This window comes from Parambassis ranga, chromosome 4 (assembly GCF_900634625.1).
Source record: "Parambassis ranga chromosome 4, fParRan2.1, whole genome shotgun sequence".
In the NCBI taxonomy this organism is placed as follows: Eukaryota; Metazoa; Chordata; class Actinopteri; family Ambassidae; genus Parambassis; species Parambassis ranga.
This window is the reverse complement of record NC_041025.1, coordinates 17,597,676-17,623,560: the sequence shown is the minus strand read 5'-3', so window position 1 is coordinate 17,623,560 and position 25,885 is coordinate 17,597,676. Positions and strand designations below refer to the sequence as shown.

Below are 25,885 nucleotides of genomic sequence, written 5' to 3'. Positions count from 1 at the left end.
ACTCTGCTCTAAAAGAAGTCAGTTAAAATGACTTTACATTCAAAATAAACATGTTTACAGCACTGTACAGCTCATTTTTACATTTTATGATAACTGGGAGATTACATTAAGGCTTTAAGTTGTATAATTTTAAGGATGAATGACTGGTGGGTGCAGCCTGCTTGATAGCTGCTCAAAAAACTTATCTCCACCTTGGCTCTATTTTCCTTGCCAATATTTGTATTAGCAGTGCAGGACGGCTACAGGAACAGCCAACATGCTGATTTAAAATTTCCACAAAGAGCTTCACAACCACTCTCCAGAAAACCTACAGGTGACATCACCAAGGGTTTGCTCATCGTTATTTACAGCCTATGGTTTACAAATACTCTTCTGCAGAATTCTAATGAATAGGCATGTAGTACACATGTCACACATGTGTTTACGGTTGTGTGGTTTGTTCAGTTCAGGACGTGTGCATCAAGTAAAGCAGGGAGGCATTGTTTCCCAATGGCACAGAGACAGGTCACTCTCCAATTTTTTTTTTAAAGCGACTAGTAACAAATCTAGGGACTTTGTGACTTTGGAGACTGACGTAAAAGCATGTCATTCTGCAGTTACTGTCCTCAACGAGCAGCAAGTGCGATTGTGAGCTCCTCCCCCACCACATAGCTTCTCACTCACTCATCCATTCAGTTGCTCTGCAGTTGCCTTCTGCTGACTCGGTCTAATTCCAGCTCTTTTCCTATTCCGAAGAGATGGTAGCCAGTGTGGCCCTCAGAATTCTCTGTGGGCTGTTGTGCTTCAGAAAAGCACTTTTAGTGTGGTCCTGTGCAAGATGCATGTTCTGTGAATTGTTTCCTACATCCAGTGCACTCATTATTTGCCAATGTAGACTAGTCTAGAATAGATAGTTTGGGGAGTATATGTATTTGGCAGTGATCATTCGACAAATATTTATTTTATTTCCTCCAGTTTTAATGCAGGGACATTTTTGCATTGCCTGCCCTTGTTAACCTGATTTTGTTGGTCTGGCAGCAGGGTAGAATGCACATTGTTGGTATTCTCTGCTCATTCAGCCTGTCCAGATACTGCTGCTTATTCCACACATACTTGTTTTACTCAGGTCTTCATTCTCCTCCTGTTCTTCCACTTGGATATCAAGTTTTTCTTTGTGATCACACCATCTCAAACAAGGCATGATCCTTCTGTCACACTTTTTGATTATCACTTCTTATGACAGGGACAGACAGACCCTACAGGGATATGAAAAGAGAAGAGAGCACTTCTCAGGTGCTGCCATGTGGCCTCACTACACTTTGACACATGTGCAGTTTATACCTGCATACATCATCATAACTGCAGTTGTAATCCTTTGCTGTTGGCCAAAGCATCAAGAAGTGGGCTAAAATGATACGGGTGGGTGGGGGGATATGCTGATGGCAGAGGTCTATAAACAGACAGGTGAAATCCTGTGGGGTTTTTTTGCCATTTGCTGGTGCAGCACTGAAACTCCAGGGGCAAACAAACTATGTGATAGCAGGTACATATTAAAACACATGGTGGGTGTTGTGCATGTATGGCTGTGCATGAGATACAGACACAGAAGCTGTGTGAGCTGCAGGAGGCTCATCTGAATTCACTAATGCTGCCAGACTGGGGAGAACATGGAAAGACTTCTAGGCACACTCACAGTCTATTTTTAGACTTCCCCCCCTTTCCACAGCAGAAAAGTGGGGAAAAGTAGGGACCCAATCAATAATTTAAAATGAGATCATTTTGATGAATGCAGAGGAGTTTCATCACATTACCGTCACTTGCAACCTCAATGCAATGTGTTTTTGTTGTGAGTGCTGTGCATCTTTATGTGCCACTGGCAGATGATTTTTTTTTTCTCTTATGACCACTGAGCACTCCAAAAATCTGTGGGAAATGAATGTAAAAACAAAACACACAAAGGTTAGACCAAACCTCCTAGTATTTTAATGCTAAGCTCTCCTTAATTCCAGAGTTTGACAACTGATGGCCAGGGGTGTACTGTATATGTGTAGCACAGCAGATGGCACAAGCATGTGCAACCAAACACACACACACAGTTGCACTCCCACCGACACACAAAAACCAATTATTCTCAGTCAAAGAACAATGATTGGCTGGTTCTTATGCATGTAATACCAGTGTGGCCTAGTTTAGCCCACAAATGAACAGGATTAGCACAGCCCCTGCTTTAATGTAGCTTTGGTGATGCTAATCTGTGCTAGTCAGGCAAATTGGATTTCATAAAAAAATCTGTGCTCAAAAATATGTTGACTTTTGTGGCTGTCATGTAGAGCATATTCTGTGATGAGAGGATTTTAACAGGATTTGTGGTTGACTCAGTTTTTATGACTGCATCAGCTAGTCCATTCCTGATGTAGTGCGCAGCGGGAGTGATCAAGTCAAAACTAGAGTCTTTCATCCAGGTTACAAGATATATTAAACAAAATGCCATATTTTGAAATTGCCCAACAACAAAATACATTTATGTATGTTGTGTATAAAAATATTTATTTTCTTCTTCCTCTTTATCATTCTCTGAAGCAGGGCAAGGATGTAGTTCCAGGTTGTGTTTTGTCTTCCCTGGATTGCTGCCAGATAGACTGATGTAAAGTGATAGAAAAGATGAATGATGTAAAAGACAGAAATGTGTTTTCCTCGGCAATTAAGGAAATCAGCCTACTTATTGACACGATATGAGTACTGGTATCCTGACATCTAGACCGTTGTCCCTTAGACCTTAATTTTTCGTGGCCAAGGCCAAAGCCGAGTCAAGCAGCCGCTACTGGTACGGGCCTACTGTCTGTGCTGTCATTTCAGCTTCTATCCTCCCTATTTACATGTCAACAGCTATGCCCTTAGGCTACGTCTCTTCACTCAAGGCTGCTCCTATGTTGCCTAACACCACACAATTACTGTGAAGATGATGGCGTTTACGTGTGTGTAGTGGCCATACTGGCCCTTAATTTGGGGTCTGGCCTATTTTTTCAGGACAGACTATATAGGTCATTCTTGATGCTTTTGTGAGTGTCTGGGACCATTTATCACTGCAAATCATGTAATTCACCCACAAGGCCTTTGTTTTCATATCGACACATACACACACATTTAGGCGTCTGTCACCTCAACCGCTCAAGTCTTTCTGTCCATTACAGGGTTGAGATGGGTACTAGAAGTGTCTCCAAAACTCCATTCAAACTGACATAATGATGTGGGTTAAACCTGTGTTGTGCGAAAAGTCAAAATAGATCAGTCTTGGGCCCCTTCGGCTATCATCTGATGCCTCATAGCCTTTGGGGTCATTGTCCAATGTTTCAGAGCGTTCATTGTAGCCAGAGGATAACATATCTGTTATCCAGATATCCTCTGGCTACATGAGACATGAGGATTTTGGAGGTTAGTGAATATCTACGTCTCGGTGGCTTACAAAAGATTACAACAGTTTTGTTCTAGATATTTACTTGACAATAATGACAAGCTCGCTTGTTGACAGAGTGCTACAGGGAATTCCTCCTCTTTGGCTCTTCACACAAACTACTACCTGCCAGGGTTTTTCCTGCATAGAGGAATTTTTGTCCCCCTCCAAACAAACTTAATCCAGAGCCACAGCAAAATTACCAGTGCCAGAATATAAATAAAAATTCAAAACCTCTCTGTTGTTAAGTTTAGAGAATAAACTTAAATACAACATATTTGATAAATCACTTGTGTTGTTTTTTTTTTATTTTATGAAATATTAAATAGCAGGAATAGAGTGTTGTTACCAAAAGGCACACTGATATGGTTAAACATGCGCATGTTTGTTCACAGGTTCAGATAAAATAATAAATGTGGATTAATGCTGATTTATTGCAGCTAAGATGATGGAGCATTCATGGATACGGTGGTAAAATTGGTGTAATAGGATAATGGGGGTTTTGAAGTCTGGTTTAAATTTTCTGCACTCACCTGCATTTTTTTCCCCAAACAGCCAACACAGGTATTCTGTAGAAGTTATGTTTTTCCAAAATTGTGCTCCTTCTGCTGTAGCCAATTACATTTTGGAGCTGTGTGTGTGTCAGTGTGTGGCTGGTTGGATAGAGTTTGCTCAGTGTTTTGCTGTCAGTATTTCCTCCATCAGTCCTGCAGAGCATTGAGACCCCTGTATATGTGTTTGAGATTAGGCGCTATTGTATGCTTTTAACTGATACAGATATATTGTCATCCCTGTGGAAAGATTGGCTGGCTGACTGACTGACTGTCTGACTGTCTGACTCCCTGACTGAGAGCTGTCTGTCTGTCAGCCTTTGCATGTGAACTTCAAATCACAGCTCAGCAGCACCGAGCATGTAGCCGCCAAAGGCAAGGCTTTACACTGTCATCAGCACCACGCAGCTGCCTCTGGGTGCTGTGCCATATGACATTAACTGAGATCGATCCCCTCCAAACCTCAAGGAGCTGCTGTGCTACACACAGTGTTTTCTCTGATGCTATAACCACCACCTCAGAGACAAGAAAAGGAACTCTCCCCTAACCATCTGTAACAGTCTGACAATGACCTGATCACCAGTTTACTAAACTTTACAAATTGTCACTTATCAGACTACAGTGGGACAGCACCAAGTCCCAAGATGCTATATAACATGTCTGCTCCATCTGTTATAGTTACAGTTATTTGCCATCTCAGCCTGGAATTTCATAGGTCTCCATTCAACTCTCTGAGGTGATGTTGAAGTTGACATTTGGAAAGAATTATCTGATGTATCATAGTCATGGAGTTGGTTTCTGGTTGGTTTTATTGTTTAGGTACCCTGTTGGTGCTTTCATGATTTTCAACTGGTAGTGGAAACATGGTAGTTCACCATTTTTATCCATATATTATGCTATTGGTACAGACTGTGGTTGTCTTTATGCATATTAGTTTAATAATAGAGGTATTAATTTACTGTGCTTTTATAGATGTTGTTTTTTGACTAAGGCAGATGAGTGGACCATATGGAGAAAAATGAGTGATCTGCTGTTTTTTCAGTCAGCCAGCTAGCAACCAGTAATGGAGCCATCTCAGGTAACTTGTGCTTCTGCAGTCAAAAGTCTGTATGTATTTGGAAATAAAAAATCTAGGTCATATCTTGGTTTTCAGGTTATATCTGAGATTTTAGGCCAAATTAACTTCTTAATGCACTTGATGTTATTATTTTGCAGCAACTGAGCCTAATACAGTGAGCAGAAAGTTATAGAAGACTGTCTTGGGAGATAAAAGGTTTGCTTGTTTTTTTTTTTAGCTAAGGAAGCTAACACCCTCCTCCTCCTCACAAACAATGCTGTGTGTGTGTTGTGCTGAAGATGCAGTCATGCGGAGCTGGTGTTTGACATAATGTTGGACCAGTATGGAATCTGACTGGGAATATCAACGCTGATATGTGGTGATACACAGAGGCTGTCACAAAGGTTGCATCCATATGCTGTGCCACTCATTCGTGAAGCTGTGAAATTGGGTTGCATCCCAACTAGCCTGGAGACAGTATCACTTTCACTTCTCTCTTTCTGTCTCTCCACCTCCCCCCGCCTCTCTTCTCTTTCAGCTCATCCCACTGAAGCATTTTTCTCACATAGCTGGAAAGACGAAACAACTAATGTGGCATTAATAGGGTCACATCATCTCCATGCAGCTCTTTCTTTCTTCTCCTTCCAGCTGAGACTGTTGTTTATCTTCTTCAGATGTAGCTGTAGAAATGGCTTAGAAATCCCCCAGGCCAACATCTCTCGCATGTGAAGCTTGCCAGTTGGGTTTTTGGCTGGTAAAGCGGGCTCTACCTTAGAGGTTGTTTTGTTTATTCAAATTTTCAAGCATTGGAATTACATTTTAGCACTCCTTGAGAAAACCTAGACCTATTTATAGATCTTATTTAGATCAATGTAGTGATGCATTTGATTGTGTTTGGTTTAAGAAATTATATAGGCTTTAATGTATTATATAATGTAACTAGTTAAAGATCAAACATTAGGAAGTTGTATGAGTTACCTCAGGCTTTCACTGCTTCTCTCAGTTCACTATTCTCATTTGTAGCAACATAGTGTGACCAATCAATAATAGTAAACTTAAGAACCATATCATAGTTAAAGAAGTTTCTCTTTTCTCCAAATCTCTTCTCACTAAATCGGCATGAAATGTAATGCCATTTGCAGTGTGCAGTGTGAGACTTGATGGGCAAAAGGAAGAAAAAAAAATGTTTTAAACATCTGTGAGAGTGTGTTTTCTTTCTGCTGGCCTTTGAAAGATGCAGTTAATCTGCTTACTCCTTTAATTGTGAGTGGAGGGGTTGGGCCTCCTCCCGGCCAGAATAAGACTACTGATCCAGAAGTAAAACGATGACCACTGCAGTTATTTCTTCCTTTAGGTTGTGCAACCCCCCCCCCCTACTTTTCTTTAGCCATCACTCGTCTCCTCCTCCTCTACCATACCCTCCCTCAGAGGGAAGAAAGCTCCTTGTTCTGACAATAGACATTTTTTGCCATATGTTGGCTTGACATCTTCATCAGGTTCACAGCAGGTTACCTTAGTTAACTTTCACTCCACTGCCTGATGGGATTTTCTCCCCCTGTTTCTCCAATCGGCCCGGGCTCAAAGTCTAGACGGCCTGTGAGGCAGGGTCCTGCTTGCCCTGTGTCCACAAAGGCCGTATTGTGGACTCTTAATAGCGGTAGCTTCCTCCAGTTACAGCGAACGGACTAGTGCTAAAACAATGCTTTTGTCCAGGGGCATATGAGGGGGGCCTAATCCACTACATACTGTGAAATAAATCTCTCTCTGAGATGAGAGTGAGCAAGAGAAACGGAGTGAATGAAATCATTGCCAAGGAGGTTAGAGTGCAGCAGTTTAACCCCTGGCCAAGAAAGAGGGAGGAGAGGAGGCAAAGGGAGTGGGAGAAAAGAGGAACAAGGAGAGGCAGGCGCTACATCCCTTCATCTCTGGAACACGGATGGAGGAGAGGGGCTGCCGGTGGCTTTCACAGCCTCTCTTCTCACCAGAGGAGCTGCTGTTCACCATATGGGATTCGGCCTCTCTTAACAAACAGGCCCCCTATTCACTCACAACACACATTCAGTTGTTCATGGACTAAGGTGAAAAAAGTGCATTTTTTATGCCTGTGGAACACTGGATGGCCATGAGGGCTCTAAGTCTGTGTTTGATTCACGTAGTATAGAGAATTATAAACTAGAGGCTTTCATCTAAATGTGTATTCACTCTGGATTTAGGGTTAGGCCTTTTTGTGTTTTACTGAAGTCTCTCAGTTTTAAAGCCAGAACCATGCATTCAGGCCACCATTATCGAACTGCTAAGGTGATCCTATAGAAACACTGCACACATACATCCCTCTGCACTGTGGGCGTATTTCATGTTCATCATATGCTTTTTTCCTGTAGTTTGAAAAGGCTATTTTTATAGTGTCATTCAAAGCAAGTTGGCTTTTACTTTTTTAAGTTTTAAGACAAAATGACTTAAAGTTGTATAACTTGCTGTGCTGCACTGGGCAGTGTGAGGTTTCTGACACATTAGCGTTACGTGCCAACTTTTTCTTCCAGCTAGCAGTATTAGGAATGACATATTCTGCCAACAGCTTCTTTTTAGCCTACTTGAAAATCCCAAGAAGCATAGATGTATGCCAAGATGAACATGCCAGCATTTTCATTTTTAGCCTACTTGGATGCGCCAGTAGATTTACATAGAGAATTAAAAAAAAGCCAGATAAAGCAGTAGGCTTATTTGTTGTTTCTCTCATGTTTCAGTGCATATGTTCTTAGATTATTCTGTTTAATCCCTAGTCGTTTGATGATGCACCTGATGGATAAGAGAGGAGCATTATAAGCAGACAGAGGCTTAGTTCTTCCTCCCCCTCTTAGGTAAACCATGTATGTCCTGTTACCTCATTCTTCCTCCTCCCATTGTCTGTTCCCAACAGCCATCACTTATTCCCCTCGCTTTCCACTGACTTTAAAAAACAGGTGTACAAAAAATGGCGCAAACATTGATTTTCGAGTATATCAACCCCCCTTTCTCTGACACTCTTCTGTGTCACGGCTCAGGGGCTGCCTGCATGTTCCTCCATTGTGACTGTTGGAGGTCAGCCACGCTTGAAGCCCTCAGGGATCAATGGACAAGCTACTGTATTGTAAATATTCACTCCTGAGCTTGCTCTCTGTCTGTAAACATGCATCTACTCATACTGTACACATTTACACAGGGGCCACTGGTCACTCCTTGAGCTTGTTGTCACATGTACCCACTTCTATTTTCTTGGGTGTAAATGGAGGAATCTTAACTCTCGATAGGTGATTTCAATTCAATTCTCACCCACTGGATCTGTTTACGCTCCACAAGGTGAAATATGCTATAGGTTGTTTTCACCTTGTCACTCTAGCTGCCACTGGTGTCACAGAAAATAGACTGTTTTTTATGCTGCTTGCCACAGCTCTTTATAGATTTTGTCAACTTTAGGAAATGCAGTAAACACATTGAATTTTTGGCAGCTTTAGCTTTGATGGAAATGGGAATAAGCATGTCTAATAAACCAATATACTATGGAAGAAGGCTTGCATTAAGTGAAGGTAGTTTTAAGGAAGCCATAGATAATGATGTGGCAGAAAAAAAGCCTGTGCATTTTTAGTTGCATTGGTGTGTGTGAATGTATGTGCACATGTCTGCATATACCATTGCTCTTGTCCTCCAGAACCCCTGTGTCTCCAGTTTTGTCATTTATTTTATTGCAGCTGACAGCGACCATTGTCTGCTGCATGCAGAAAATGTTTTATGACCTTGTGAACAAGGCAAAACAGTTATACAAGGCATGTGTACAACCCACAGCCTGTGTTTTGAAAATGGGAACCCCCCCAAAAAGTCCTGAGATGTTAGGGACAGAGTGACCCTGGACATGCTTAGCTTGCAGATCAACTTCAGTTAAAATGTAAAATAAGAATTTTTTTGGCATCATTGTAATTTTCCAAATGAAATGTCTGGAGTTTATATTCTGTGTGTGTGTGTTAGAGGGAGGGGGGTGGGGGGTACATGGATTAACCGGTGCAGGATCTGTCATGGTGACATTTGTGTCCCCTGGCGGATCAGCAGGGGTCCTCTTCACCTCTGTAACCTTCAACTTTCAGCCTTAACCCCCTTCAGGCCCCCTCTTGCGTCCACCACACGCCCAGCACGTCCAAAGGGAGGGGTATGCAAACGCAAGAAAGTGAGAAAAATAGAGAAGGGTAAGAAGGGTGGAGGACTGAAAGGTGAAGGGTAGGGCTGGAGGAAAATGGCTGTGGAAAGAAGGACTGGACATGAGGCAGAAATTGGTGGGTGAAGTGAGAGGAAAGGAACCAAAAGAAAAAAATAATTATCAGTAAAATGCTGTGATAGAATAAAACTACAAATAAGATACTCAGAAATTGTCACGTCCTGTGCACAAAAGGAGCCGATGGGTTGTTGTGGCTCAAAGTTTCCTGCTTTGCCTGCTCTGGGTAGCTCTGTGTCATCCTCTGTTTGTTTGGTCATAGTCTAGGAATCCAGTGGCTTTTGTCTAATTGTGGAGGGGCAAGGGTTTATGTTTCAGAGCATCCAGTGTAGTAAACTAAAGTTTCAGCTCAAGCCTACAACTTAACCCCTGCAAAAATTGATAAGAGCTTTTGAGAGGATTAATTGCACGTTTGTCTTCCATTAGTCTTGCTGTTTTTCTGTTGTTCAACTACAACTAAGCCTGTTAGCCATATTAGAAATAAAATAAATAGCTTCATGCCCTTTGAACACATGGCATAAAGCAATACTAATTCATATTTATATAAAAGGTAACACAGTAGACGTAAACCAAAGATTGCAAAAATTGCAGGTATGTGGTCTATTGTCAGGTGAGCTGTATAAAGTCCATTTATCAGCTCAAATGTGTTGCAGCATGTTGAACTTGATCCTGAATTCAGACACTCGCAACTGTGAAAATGAATGTTGACATTATATGGGCTGTTGTGGCCATCCTTTCAGCAGCAGTTCCCATCCTCTCACCCAGTAAATAAGCATAAAATAGCCCTAACTGTTGCAGATCACAGGGTAGGAAGAAGGGAGGGGGTGGTGTCAGAGTTGGAGTATAGAGCTTTGAGCTCTGCTGTGCTTTTTTTCCCCTGTGCCACTCTTTTCAGAATGGGGCCCATGAAATTATCCAACAGGATTATGTAAGGCATCATGGATTCTGCTGCGCCCTGTCACCCGTGTGTCCATTGTGTTTGTCCTCTCACAGATAGCCTGGTGTGTTAGCCATGAAGCTACTGTTCACATGTTGTGCTACTGCACCTGTTCTTTACTATAGTAGTGGTCATTTCCTTTTGCCCATAGATATCTGGATAGTATTTTAGGGCCGTACTCTTAGAACAGGATGATAAACATAGTTAGACTTTGTTAAATTCAGGTTGAACTCACTGTTTCTCTTGTATCTACTTTTATGCCGTGGTTTGGCACGCTTTTTCTCAACCAGCCTTGTTTTGGCAGGTGGGGGGTGTTCATGAACCTGTAGGCTTTTTTTTAACCATGACAGTGAACTTGGCATGGGAGAGCTCGTCTTTTCAAACCCTCGCTGTTTCTGCCAGGGTCACAGTCTGACCTTGGAGCTGTGGAAGCCATGTTTACCAGAGACCCCTGTGTTCAGACTATGGCTGGGTGACTGCTTCTTTTCAGCCACATGCCATAAGCCTAAGAGAGACTCTTAAAGCAATAGCTTTAAGAGAAATACATACGATGTATGCTTACCTGTATGCTATGAAAATCACAGCTTTACAAAACGATTATAAGATGTCTTATTTTCTCTGAACCAATACATTTTATTTACACTAGCAATAGAATCAGGTTTCTAAAATCGGAATCTAGCTTCTGTATTGACACTTAGTGAAGTGAAGTAGTTTCCTTAAAAATGAAAATCAATTAATCATCTAAGGTAATCTGTCAGGATTCATGTTTATTTTTTTGTTTACTGAAAATAGGAATCACAAAACCGATATAGTATTTACCGTTTTATTAAGATTGACATCTTTTCAGCAGAATAGCTAGGTTTGTATCAATGTAGGAATAATTAAGCAAATAAACCAGAGTATGTGTTACTGCGACTTTCTTAAACTGCATGATTTGGTGTGTAATATGAGCTATCATATCTACACTGAGAATATAGATTTGCATATTTACAGCAGATACAGCCAAGACACTTTCTCTCTTGTCTTTCGCTGTGCATGTGTGTGTGCAAGGGAGTATGAGTGTGTGCGTGCACAGACTCACAGCAGCCACCCTTGCCCCCACCCCTCTCATTAATATGTATGTGTTCTGAGGCAGCTAGCGAAGACGGTGTGTTTCTCACCCGCTGATTAATGCTGTCTGTCAATTACCTCTAGATCCAACCGTGCTGTGGAGCTTCCCTCAGGACCACACAGACCAGGTTGGAACACACTCTGCTTTTTCATTCCTATCTCTCTCTCTCTCCCTCTCTCTCCCTCCCCAAATCTTTCACTCGTTCACTGTTACAGACAACCTCCACCACCTCCTCCTTTCCCATCTCCCTTCCTTTCCTAATGCCCTCACTCACCCTGCCATTCTGTGGTAACCTCCCCCAACACCTATCACTACCACCACCACCTCTCTCCTTAGGTGCTTCCTCAGTGCTTCCTCTCCTTCTCTCTCTCTCTCTCTCTCTCTCTCCTCCTCCTCCTCCTCTTCTCTGTCTCACTGTACGTCTGTTGTTGGTAATGAAAAGCAGTGAGCAGGTCTTCAATAACTGACGAATCAGTAATTATCATGCAACCGTGACAGGAATGCACGCCACATTTTCCTCTTTCTTTCTCTCTCTCTTTCTGTCTCTCTCTCTCATTGTCCTGCTTCGTCTGCTCCCTTTTATTTTACATTTAAACTGTTGTTTGTTTTCAATTCGACTTCTTCCTAAATCAGTTTAGAGGTAAGCGATGCAGGGTTATAGGATGTGTCTTCCCTGTGTAGTATCGCCTATGCAAATCTGTATAACTGGCTGATTTAATGGATGATTTCAACATCCTACAAATTTTTGTTTTTATTGTCATTAATCAGTTATAATAATCTGACACGCATCATGACAGAAACACAGAATTCTGGAATATAATGTGATGGAGCAGTCAGATGATCACAGGGTGCAAACAGGCCGAAGAGTTTCATATCATGCCAGATTATGTTTGAAAGTCTAAATCTGCCCATGATACCCACTATAGTCCATATTTTGTTTTGTACAGTATGAAAAAAATGTAACCATCTATATATCACAATAGATGTTGACTGCACAGTTTGAATAATATTTAGTGGTTTGTCTTTGTGTTCCTATATGGTAACTCTTTATCAACCCCCCAAACTGACCTCATAAAAAGGAACTGAGTGATCCATATAAAATACAGTTCCTCTGTTAAAATTCAGTGTTACATTCAGTTGCATTCATTGATGCTTTGCCAACTCGGCTCTTAGTGCCAAAGCAATCCCTGGCTTCATGTTACCTTATTTAAAAAAGATTCAAATAGTGAGTGAGGATTTGTAATTTGGGAAGAAGATAGCCCTGGTATTGGTGGAAACCCTGAGCTGAATTGGTATCAGGAGATAAAAAAAGTACAAGTTATACAGACCTGGTTTCTAACCAGGGGGGTTGCTGAACCAGTTTACTGTTTGAATACTTGTGTTTGTTGCCCCTCTGATTCCTTTTGAGAACAGTTAACTCAGTGAGTATCATAACTGATAAAAATGACAGCCAAAAACTACAAATTAAACCTGAATTATCCTTTATGCCAGTCACAGATTTTTATCAGCTGTCTCAAGGGGACAATGTGCACACTTGATTTAATACGCTTATATTTAAAAGGCTTGCTCTTCACCAGGAGAAAAATACACTGACCCGGCAGGGGGTCTTTGTTTCCTGTCTCTGGCTTCACCTTCAAAGTACAACAGTTTAGATCTAAGTTGATCAAAACGATCACATATCCTTTAATAATATGTGTATTAATCTGGTGCACGTCTCTGTGTGAGTTTGAGATGGAATGTTTTACTCCAGCGTGTGACAAATCCTATTCTCTGCTGCACTTTCAGGGTGTGATTCTTAAATTTCTGTATTGTTTTGTATACGGTATATTGTTTAGGAACCAAAATTATTCATTAAACGGAGTAGGTTCTGGAATAAATTACTGGACAGTAGAAGGGCAACAATTTGTGTAGGCCTGCTACATTTCAACACGGCAGCTAAGCTAGTGAATTTAAACAGCTCTCCTGCCTCTCTGATCCACATCGAGGAATAAACGGACTTGTAGAAAGATGCTTCAGGCTATGTCTGCCTGCCCCACAAGAACCAGAGCATGCTATCAGAGTAAAAGGTAAAGGGAGTGAGGGAACAGGAGTTTGAGCAAGAAAGTACAGGCGTACAGCAGTAGGAAGAGGAAGTATAGGAAAAAAGAAACGGTGAATCCAAGAAAGAAAATAAAAACAAAGTGAAGACTGTTTGTATTGACATGGGCCTCACCCTTCCTCTTCAACATGTCTCTCCTTTTTAGCCCCCCACAACCTCACTTTTCTTTCATTCTGTTGTCGACCAGATCGTTTGTGTGGATAAGATGGCCCTTAAGATGGCTAGTTAGCGTGCTGTGTACAGAGGGATTGGCCCTTTTGCCCATATACATAAAGGCTGTATTCACAGGCCTCATTACCAGGATTAAGGCTGCTTTCCTCCTTTGTGGAACTGAAGGCTGGAGTCCTCTGTAGCCACAGTCTCTGTCTCTTTCTGTGGCCCGAGCTGGCCAGCATATGGCAGCAGCAGCCAACAGTCTCTGCAGAGGGGCTCAGAGCTCAGAGCAAGGCCTCCTTTTGTTTAGGCCGTTATTGTTGCTCAGCGTAATGACATTTGTAGGCCGTAGGATCGGGGTGGAGGGGTTAGTCTACCCCAGGGGAGAAGGGAAGAGAGAGGAGAGAGAGAGAGAGGGATGCATGGAGGGGGGGAGGCAAAGACATGCAGACAGACAGGAGTGTGGATTATGGAAATATGAATTGATTTTTTTCTGTTCAGTGGTAGAATAGAAAGCTCAAAGGAGAACAGACTGCAGGCTGGCTGGCACACTGGGGTGGTGCTAGGGAAATATGAAGTGAGGCGCTTGCTCCCTCTTTCTCTCTCCCCTCTCCTCTTTTTTCCTCCTTCTATTCCTCTCAGCCCCTGAGACTCTTGATGCCCTGGTCATCCACAGATGCCACTTGGATAGAGAGAGAGAGAGAAAAATGGAAAGATGGAAGAGAGAGGGAGGGGAAGGGAGAGGTGGCTAAAGCATATATTTGAATTGTAAGAAGGGCCTTTTTTTTCAAATGAAGCAGACAGATGGAAATCTGTCCGTTTCCTCTCAGATCTCTTCCCAAAGTTGTGGAAAAAACACAGCAGAGAGAACGCACACACACATACACATGGTTCTGCCAGTTAATTCTAGCTAACCGCAGTGTGGTGTGTGTGGAAGGCCCACTTTTCTGTAAAGAACAGAGGATAATATGATAAACACTCAGCAAGTTCCACAAACAGAGGGCTATTTGAAAACTTACAGAGACTGTCAGCAACTCCACAATATTTAAACATGTTTCCTCACACACATACACACCCATCTACAAAGTGCCATATTTCCCCACCCAGTAATACTTGCAGAAGAGATATTTTTATTTTTAAGCAGGCTGCAATGTGACCATTTATCATTTTTTTAGTTATTTTATCTGTTTATTTGTTTGTCATTCTATTTATTTAGTAATTCGGTTCAGTATTCGTTATTGTCTGCCTAAATTATTTAGAAAAAGTATCATCTCCTTGAGCAAAAACTTTATTTAAGACCTTGAATTAAAAAAAAAACTGGGAAGGAATCCCCTGAGGAGCCGTGGCTGGTTGCAAGCCTCATAAAGTTAGTAAGCCATTGCTAATTTGTTCTTCAATTAGCCCAATTGTGGGACAAATAAAGGTTTTCTTAATCTTTGAAGAACTACTCTTTGGATAATTCGGACTTATTTTATGATAACTTCTAAGGATATTTTCAAGTTAAGGATATTAAGTTGGATACCGTTGCTGTACATGTTGATGTTTCATTAAAGTGTGATACCTTTCATTTTGAGAAAGATTTAAAATTACAGCCCTGCAATTGACTGGCGACCAATCCCAGTTGTACCCCACCTCTAGCCTATTGACAGCTGGGATAGACTGACTGGCATGGCTGTAATTTTAAATCTTTCTCAATCGCACTTTGAGAGATAATTAGACATCAACAACCCAGTATAGAAAAGGTGGGCAAAGAAACTGGATAGGTGGATGGTTTAAAATGACTGGTCCTGCACAGTCCATCCTCTAACTGTAGCTCTTCTTGTACCTCTTCTTCTCCCTTTTTTCCCTGTCTAGTGTGCCTTTTCCTGCAGGTCCCTACTCTGCTCTCTATCTTTCTTTTCTTTCCCATTTAGTGAAGTCTCTGACATACACACAGAAAGATAATGTTTTGTTTGCTTTCACAGCATTCATCATTCTGGTTCAAAATCTTGGTGCAACTTCTAATCTTTTCCTAATTTTTCACTCTCTGTCTCCAGTCCTGTCTTCACCACCATTTCTCCCTTTCTCATCACTCCCTTTAGTTTTTTTATATAGTATTCCTCCATCCTTTCTGTCCCATTTGTATGTATTTTCCTCCCTTCTGCTGGTTCATCAGCCTTTTTGTTTCCACATGCCTTATCTTATATTTCCTCTCACAAGCCACTGTTGCGAGAAATTGCAAATTTACACAAAACTACTCTCTTTTTTCCTGGCAGTGTGGTTGAGGCATAATATCAAGTGAGAAATAAAGGAAATATTGAATTATGAATAGATTTTACTGCAAGGCTTTAACTATGAACCTAAGTTGATGTTAACTCTCCATGGCTATTCCACACTTTTTACTGTAATGGGGAACCTTTGATCTTCCTGCTACATGCTGCATGGAGTTGACCGCATAACATGCTGTTTTTCATTTATGCCAAGGCTACAGTAGGTGAGATTCAATGCTAAGGAAATCTCTATGCTTTGATATGGACACTTATATTCTTATGTATAATCAATTTGTGATATTAAATGCATCCCAGGATTTATGCTTTGAAGAAATATAGCAATGAACTATTCCTCTATGCTGTATGTGTGCGTTTTGATGAGCACTGTGGTAAAGAGAGCAGATGCAATAATGTATTTCCTAAGTTAACTCATATCCCATATTTAAGATATACACATAATGGATTTTGCTAAAGAAAACAAAGTAAAAAAAAAACAAGAGAACAGAAAAAAGCACCTGCTCTTTGTTTCAGCTGGGCTGCTACCTGATATTTACAGCAGATTGGAAAAATATTTTCTTAGCACTCTACACTGCACAGCATCCAGTGTCTTAACTTAATGTCAAGTCATCTGCCTTTGGCAAATTACACATGGGAAAAAAAGCAAATATAGTAACAGTTGAAGGTGTTCCAATTATTTTACCTTTAGTTTGTAAGAGTTGATTTTTTTTCTTATAAATTTGTTATTCTGATGTTTCTTTGAGGCTGTTCAGTTTTAACCACTGTCAAGTTTTTTAAAATGCTGTGACTTCAGGCTAAGCTCAACTTATTTCCTCTTCATATAGTCCTGTGTATCTATTTCTGCTCAGAAGCTCACTGTGTCAGAGAAAAAGTAGGGGAGGGACAGACAAAGAAAAAAGAAGAAGAGAGGCGGGCAGTCTCTGGAGGCCTCATCCTCAGCAGCTCTGAGTGTTGCTCTGACACCATGCTCCATCAGGACTGGCTGCCTGACATGCTGTGATTGGTGGCCACAGCTCTGTGGACTGGCCCTAGGTGGGGGTGGTGGGGAAGGGAGGTCGATCGGGTTGGTGGGGTAGCTGTGGTCTGAGGGATTGAGGTAAAGGCAAGGAGCTGGTGGACATGATTGGTGGCCTCGGCCCTCAGAGAACTGAGTGTTGACCCTGAGGACAGGAGCAGGGGATGGTGGGTGAGAGTGGTGGTGGAGGACTCCATGTGGGTGTGCAGAGGCTTGGTAGCAGGGGGCCAGACATGCTAACATGAAGACAATGATATGTGACCCTCAGCTGACACCCTGTATAGCACCCAAAGGAGGAAGCAATATGGAGCAGCAGCTCTAATAGGAGAACAGGTAGAAAAGGTGGGGAATTGTAAGTAGGTGAGAGATTTATTTAAAAGGAGATTTATACAAAAATATGTGAAAGGGGAAAGTGAGAAGAGGTGAAGAAGTCATGCAATTGGCGTGGTAGGGGAGAGGAGAGGTTGAGACAAGGTAAAAGGTATTTGGAATGGCAAAATGGGAAAAAAATTTAAGGAAAGATCTGGTACAGAGCCAGTGAGTTCATTAGAGAGAGGATGCATAACGTGTGCATGTCATGGCCTCATGGTTTACAAATACATAAATAAAAAAAACAGACAAGAGGCTTCAGCCGAGGATAAAACCAGATTTCCTACCAATCCCCCAAACAGACAGGAGACAGAAAAGTATTAAAGTTGATTATTTTGTGGGCTCATTAGTCGCTGCTGTAGCCAGTAACATGATGCTGTAACTGCAGGGTGCGAGATTTGTAAACCAGAGTTAAAATTGATGGAAATTTTTCTTGCATGTATGGAGAAACACAGACCTAAAGGTGCACGGCGTGTGTTTGTGTATGTGTGTGATGTCTCAGTGTGTCACAGAGTCTTGTCTTTCCCCTTCACTGCACCCTGACAGCAGTGTCAAACAAGGCCTCATATGATCTGTGTATGTCTTTGAGAATATGTGTGTGTATGTGTCTGGGTTGATACTGTTTTTATTCTTCCTTCTAACCCTTTTCACCTCAGATCCCTGGGGTGTTCCAGGGTCCTGCCTAATGGACAGTCTCGCCCCACTAAGCTGGCCTTTGGCTTGGGCTCTGAGCTGGACCCCTAACTAGGGCCCTTTGTTGCTCATGGGTCCTGATTGCACTGACCTCTGGGCTGGCTTCCTGGGAGAAGAAGGGTGGTAGAGAGGGAATAGGAGAGCAGGGGAAGTATTTTTACGCCCTGTTGCTCGCATCTCTCTTCAACACTGGCCAGTGACTGGCGAAAAGAGAGCGGCGATGTGTTTTGGCAGTGGAGTAAAGAGCTGTTGGTTGCTTGAGTTTCCCAAGCTAGAGGTGAACAGTAGTGGATTCAGCTACATGTACAGCTGTATATGTCACTCATTAAGCTAATTGCACTTTGGCAACATGGAAACTCTGAGCTAGACTAGTCCATAACTGGTAAAGGACTCATTGAATTTGTATAAAACTTTAAAGGCTAATCACTGTGGACCTTCCTTTGATCTAGAGGATTAGAGTTCTATTCAGTACATGTCAACAGATGGTGCTACAGTGTGATCTTGTTTTCTGTACAGTGTATTACATTTGGGACCATCCACATTATCCTGAATAAGTGGAGACAAAACATCAGGTAAATTAGTTTTTCAAATTAAGGCTTACTGCACAAATTGGTGGAAGGAGTGGGTGATGATATAACTTTGAGCCTAAAGCTACGAACCATGAAATAAGCAGCCTGCTGAAGCCCACTCCGTAGTCTCTGTTCCTCAACGGTGGAATAACAACTGTACATTTATGTGTACATATATGTTTTCCCAGGATGGTCTCCCTTCCAATGCCTCACATGTGAATGTGCTTACATCAGGTTCCATGAGCATCTTATTGTATCATAGTGGGTGCCCCTTTAGTGTCTTGAATGTCAACGGTAGTCCTATAAACCTATAATAAAATTCCCTAACAGTAAATGGAAGCAATAGAAAGCATTAGGGCAAACAAAAACAATCAGCACATGGCGATGTTAAAGGTAGGGTAGGAGATTTCATTCTGATGCACTTTTTGTTAAATTAGTGTAACTTCTCTTTACAATCCGATAGCAACCAATTAGTTTGGCAGTTTCGCTTTAAAACAAAGAATATTAATCATCTGTGGAAGCTGTAAAACGCTAAAAACATCTGCCAATCCTACGAGGCGCCCCTGCGCACCAGAGGTACGGCTTCAGAGTTCACCCCGAAGCCACGCCTCCCAACCAGTCTGTGACTTCGGGGTGAACGCCGAGAGAAAGGGGAATGTGTTTACTTTCAAAATCTGGCTGACTCACTGAGTTTTCAAAATCTCCTACCCTACCTTTAAAAAGAGAGGGTTGTATGGAAAGTGTAGTGTTTCTGAGCAGTCTTTGTACAGTTGACCACAGGAAGGGAACAGAGATTTTATAAAAAAGAGAACAGGGAGACTGTAAAGGATGTGATGAGACATTGTTTTACCTTGTTTTTTGTTTCATAATGAAATCTTGCATTCTCTATCCATTTAAGCTCATTGTTCAGTTTTGCATACAAACTGGCCTCTTGTAATTCTCCTGAAAACATGGTCCAAAAATATATATCATATTTGAGAATACAGACAAGCTCCCCAGTTCAGATGAAGATAGTGTGTTGTACATTTAGAAACAGGTGGTTCCTCTCCAACAGGAAGCTCATATTTATGGTGTTAGATGCCAGACTTAGCCTAACCACATACTCCTGTTGCCAACAGAGCTATCACACATATAACATTGTGGCTTAATTGGCATGCATTTTCCCCAAGCTACCCCATACAAGGCACCACCAGCAGCCACCAGTCAGAGCCAGAGATAGCCGAGATGACAAACAAACAGGGTGTTGTGTTAAGAGAGGGAAGTATGGAGGGAAGGGGTGTGATGGGAAGGAGGAAGAGGAGGACGCGGCGATGACCTGACCCTCTCTGCTAGATTCCTTGTACATCTGTCAATGAGACGTCCACAGCCAAATGTTTAGGAGCCAGCGTTGCACTACTGCTCCCCTGCTGAGCTTCAGTGTATACATTCTTTGTGTGTGTGTGTGAGTTTGTCTGTGTGTATGCATATAAGTGTGTATGACGCCATGTGTTAGAGGCAGGCCCACATCAGGGTTCATACAGTCGAGCTAAGCCCAGTGGGAGTTGAAAGCTTAAAGAAGGAAATCCCCCCCGGCTGCTTGGTACACACACACACGCACACACACACACACACACACACACTATCTCTCTATATCCCTCTCCCTCTCCTCCTGGCACTTCATTAATGAAACCCATGCTTGTATGTTTGGGGCATATGCAGCTCTCTTGGCCCAACACTACAAGTGTGTGTGTGTGTGTGTGTGTGCGTGCGTGTGTGTTAGGGAGTGAGACATCTCCCCCTATCACATGGTAATATATTCAGTGGAAGATCTCAGCAGAGGCATAATACTGCCGCTCTCCCCTGTCTGAGTCCATCTGTGATATGTAGAAAGGACATCAGCAGGACAGGGTATTAGCACTGGAATAATGTGCACTGTTATTGTTGACGCCACATACTTATTCTCCAAGCAATATACCCCTTCACCCCATAACATAAATACATCCTTTGAGGAATAAGCAGAAAATAAATGAGCGCAATACAATGGATGGCATGTATTCTACCCAAGTGGAATGTTGTTAAATTGGAGGTGACTCATTAACAGCTAATAGACAGGGAACAATTTGGGTCTGGACAGAGGGAGGTAGAGGGGACATTATCCCTCTTATTAACATATTACTGAATTCATCTTACATATGTGTTATAGCCTAAAGAGAACGAAATAAGAAGTAAAGAAACCTTGCCTTGTTAAAGTCAGAGAGGACAAAACTGCTTGTGAATGCAATGACTTCTGGGCTGCTAATTTCCCCGTGATGTTTTCAGTCAAGAGGTGAATATAAGGTGATGAAGCCAGCGGAAACATGCACTGTTGTGTACTTCACAGGAGGCCTAAGCTCAGACCTTCATTTTGTCCTAGGTTTAGGCTTTGTGATGTCCCCAGGGGTCCTGGAGTTCAGATTAGAGTCAGGGTTTTTTTCTTGCCACAGAGGTGGCATATACACTTACAGTAAGAATACAAGAACACATGCACTGTACCTGTCAGGTGTTGGCAAGTGCTTGAAAAGGCCAGAAGATCAATCTGTCACCTTCAACACCTCCTGAAGAATGGCTCTGATAACACAGTGCTATTGTTAATCAAAATAACCACCTTCACAAGAGACACTCTGCACCAGAGTGGTCACCGGGAACAGACACTTGGAGAGGGAATTAAAAAAAAAAATCCAGAAAGACAAAACTCCCTCTTCCCCCATCTCCCTCTCCAATCAGCCAGGGCTGAGTGAGCAAGAATGTGAAAATGTAACGCCCCCGTGTCAATTTGAAAGTGCACCTCATAGGCTCATGTGCCCCTCCACCTCTCTCCAATCCCCCCATCCCACCTTCCCCCTCTCAAGCAGCTCTGTTGCTTTGGTCCGGCTCTGAAGGCCGTTCTTATTACTGGCACAGAGCGCAGGTCAGAATGGCAAGCCGGCAGCATACTATTAATGCCTAATGAAAGGAATCTCTGCAGGGTCTGAGGTCTGCAGCGGCCAGAGGAGGCTCTGCCTCTGCCCATTGTTCTTGTGCTTCTCTTCTCACTGTTCTGTAGTTTTTTTTATTCCATCTCTAAATCTGGCTTCTCTGGCATCTCCCCTGTTTCTGTCTGTCACTGTCCGTGTCTCTCTCACTCATTTTTGTCTTTTCCTTTGTTGTGTTTCTCTATTACTACGCATCTTTAAGTTTCTGCCTGCCTTTGCATCAGATTGGGTGTTTCAAATGGCGCTTTCACTTCTTCTTCTGTTGAGCTTCTTGTGAAATTCAGCAGTGGGCTCATATAAATACACACTTAAATTCTTTTATTTCTCCCCTGGAAATAATAAGACAGGGTTTAAGCTTCACCTTTGTATTATGTGTTAAATGTACACAACTGTCAAGCATATGATTTTTCAATACTTAGTTCCATTTGATTAACTTCTTCTCATCTAAAGGTGTTCAGGAGGACATAAGGACTGAATCCAGGTACTCTGTTGGAGACCTATTTCAACTCCATAGAACTATCATGTAGAATTGTAATTACAGCTCTACTCCAATTTAAAAAATCTAAACAATGTATGTTTCACAATGGCACGAGTGCCTTTTTAGTGATCAAACTGTCTTTAATGTACCGTATGAGACCAGCATATCAGTAGTTATTGTGAATAATGGTATTATTCAATAGGATGCAGTGACTTGGGGAACATTATTGGAAGAAGTTACTTGTATAGATTGTATGACACTTGTAAGGCATTGAATTAATATGCTGAAGTGTATAACATGACAGCAGATTAATCTCTTGTCCCCTTTCCATATTTATTGTTTAAATCATTGATTTTACGATATATTTGACTGCAGAAAGTGGGAGGCCAAACAGATAAACAAATTTGTTGCTTAATAACATAATATAACCATTTCCATGTTTTTATACGTTAAGCGGTCTATCAGCTTATTGCATGGGCCTGTCTTCTCTCTCAATACATGTGCGTTTTTCTTTCTGTCTTTTTTAGTATAGTAACCTTTTGGTATCTGGTGCAGTTTAGAGATCATTGAGGAAGAAGAAACAGGAAATAGTTTGGGAAGTCTGTTGTTTACAGTACATCAGATCACAGACTCCCCCCATTTTTGCTGTGCTAGTCATCACTTGAACAGTTGCTTGCTGTCTTGAGTCGTTTGTTCATAACTTTGTGTTTTTATCAATTTAAAACTCAGCTTAGAGTTTTAATGCAGCAGTCTACCTAATCAAGGTTTCATACCATCATACATTTTTACTCTGCATTATTTATTTTTTCCTCTCCCTGTATAAAACCAAGGCTCAGCTGTCCTTGTGCCTTTACACATTGCAAATGAATGCATATCCATGCAAATTCTTAAAAAAGAAAGGCTGAGAATTTGAATATTTTGCTTAAAGCTGCACCCAGGTCGACCCTGCCATTCGGCATTTGAAAGCAGTGTGTCTGTTTGAATACTGAGGATCTCTCTTTGTCATGTTCGCCAGAGGGGCTGGGTGAGCGAACCAGCACCGGCAGGATGGGCAGAGATCGGCTGGGTAGCTGCACACAGACAGACTAATTGGGAAAAGGGGGGCGTGAGAGGGGACGAGGGGTGTTGGTAAGGGTGAGGAAAAGGTGGGGTGTGCAGGAAGGGGGGAATCTAAGATGACGACAGGGGGTGTAGGAGGGAGGTGAAAGAGGATGGAGAATGGGGGATGGAGGGAACAAGAGAGTGGAGAAGGAAGAGAGGAGGTGATGAAGAGGGCACAGGAGCGTGCTGGAGGAAGAGGTGAAGGAAGGGTGAGTTTAGACATGGTGGTTTCCAGCACTGATGTGTTAGTAGCCCTGCTGACTGTGTCATTATGCAGTTGAGGGCTGGCTGGATAACCAGTCTTCGCCTGCTGCAAACCACTGTAGTCTGATACTGTGTGTTTGACACATGAGATGGCCTTGCACAAGCTGGTTTTCGTGCAGTTATTAAACATTCAGTCAGGAGCTGGTCTCTCTCAACTTTTAACTCAAAGTCTTAAAGCATACCAACACTGCAGACTTTGATTGTAGCATACAATACATGCATAGTTGAGATAAATTGACCTAAGAGGTACTGATGAAGTCAACTGCCGAATGGATCATGATATTGAAAGAGGTTGTGAACAGGAAACTGCTTTCAAAGATCATGGGTCACTGTGTGAACATTTGTGGGAATTCAACCCACACAGAGCCTATAGAGATGCCCTTGTCTACAGTCCTGCAACAAGCCACAACTACATCATAAGTAGTTATGTTTAGGCCTAAGTTCTAATTGTTTGGGAGATTGGCTTAAACCAAGAAGGGACTGACCACAACTCATCACAAAAAAAGCACAAAACAACATAAATGGATATTAAATTGTGGTTTTTATTCTTTCATTCCACAACAAACCAGTTTGTGCACAATTTTGGGTGCCGGTAGAAAGTACTTCCTTTCATTCACTGGTCATTGTTTTTGAGATCTATTTTTTAGCTTTCAGGACCACAAGCCAAGTTCTATTTAAGTTCCATTATATTGGAGAAAAGGCAGAAATCTCAATGACTGACTTCAAAACACTGCAGCAACTCAAATAACAATATTTGACCTACACCTTCACCAAGGTGTAGTATTTCTTAAGCACTTTCAAGCACATTATATAGTCTTCCTCAGTGGACAAAGTCGTAATAGCTTAAAGATTCAGAGGGAGTATCTTTTGCTTTAAGTTGTAATTAAAGTATGTATTTGTCATGTAATTAAAGTACCACAGTAATCCAGGGCTGTTTGTTTATTTGTGATGCACTCTTACATTTTATTGCCACAGAGATGGACAGATGTGCACAGCTGTTTTGGCTGTTTGAATAGGTTTTACTAACTTCCCATCTTTAATTGATTTCTGTTAATTTCCATGAGTTTGCTCTTGCAAAGCCCTAACTTCAGTTAGGTCATTAATCCATCACAGCAAACATCTTGTCTGCATTATTTTGAGTTATGTTATTTTTCTGTGGTAATAAAGTGCAGACTTTCCGAATCAGCCTGCACTTACAATTGCATTGCCAGGAAATAATAAATTAAAATAAAAGCAGACACGATGTTCACTGTGATGGATTATACACTAAAGAACACATTCAGAAATCTAAAACATGCTTTAAAAACAGCTGACAGTAATGAAAAGTATATCTGAATTGCAGTAATGGGCAAAAAACACAGATTCGGTCCTTTTTAAAGTCTGCTTCTAATATGGGCATACCAGTGTTACATTTACAAATTTGCCTGCCACCAGTCTCCATTCCTCCTAAAGCTACACACCCTGTCTGGAGGGCTCCAGGGGCCAGGCTGCACTGAACAAGGCTGAGTTACACTGGGTAGCTGGCAACATTGATCTGGCCTCAGTAGCCAGGGGAATATAAAGCAGGGCAGGGGCTTAAAGTCTTGAGTCCCCCCAGGGAGAAGTCCTCGCAGCATAGGGAGAAGGGCATGAACTGAGCTGCTTCTCATTCCGTCCCTCCTTATGCTGTTGTGTCCATCTTTCTCCATCTCTGTGACATTCAGTTTTTTTTTCTGGCTCCCTGGCTGCCTCAGTTTTTTCTCTACTGCTCTTTTCTTTTCTTTTCTTTTTTTCTCTCTCCATCCTCATTCCTTCCCACATTTCACCACAACACTCTTTTGCCTCCCTGTATTTGCAAACATATGGGAAAGTGAATATTGCTCATGAAGTTCACACCCAAAATGAAACACCATGCCTGATGCTGAGTTTAGTGTTTAATCGCTGTATGAAGGACGCTTTTTATTTTAACTGGTTAAGATCCTCCTGCCTGTGATCTCGAAAGCAGGTTTCCCCTTTATGGCGATGTAGGGCGGCCGAGAGAAGAGCTTCAAGTGTGTGTTAGACCGTCAAGCCCATACAGAATGGAATGTCAAATCCCCTCAGCAGTGCATCGTTGTATATGCTATACCAGAATTACTTCTAAAGGAGTTAAGATAGAGAAGAAATAAAAGTGAAGTTTAAGCCTATTTTTAAGAGTAGAAAAGCTGGAGTGTCGCCCTGTGCTGCAAAGTTTGCTGTTCTTCCCTACTGTATTGTGCTATTCTGTGGGGGTACAGTGCAAAGCTGCACAGTACTGCTGCGTGCTGTTGTAGTGTTGTGGTGCAGTGATAGCAGGATCGTCCGCTGGGGGAACCCAGAGCGTTCTGTCTCACTGAGTGATACCCCTGTCTCCACTCACGATAAACAGCACACACACACACACACACATACCAGCGTCTGCCAAGCCCAGCCTAGCAGTAGATTTCTTTCTCGTCCCCCCACCTCCTCTCAAAGCTGCAAATATATTAGCTGCCTCTTTTTCTTTTGTCTTGGGAAAATGGCAAGTAGGGGGAGTGTGTGTGTTACAGTAAGAAAGTGTGGAAA

The 25,885-nt window shown here is 42.0% G+C and overlaps 1 protein-coding gene across 3 annotated transcripts in view; it reads left to right on the top strand.

Moving 5' to 3' along the window:
- Positions 1-25,885, top strand: part of dennd1b (DENN/MADD domain containing 1B) — a 95,986-nt gene that overhangs the window by 7,670 nt on the left and 62,431 nt on the right. For all 3 annotated transcript variants that reach the window (XM_028403579.1, XM_028403580.1, XM_028403581.1), the window contains exon 3: positions 11,410-11,453. In XM_028403579.1, coding sequence (XP_028259380.1) covers positions 11,410-11,453 — 44 coding nt within the window. The remainder of the gene's footprint in view (positions 1-11,409; positions 11,454-25,885) is intronic.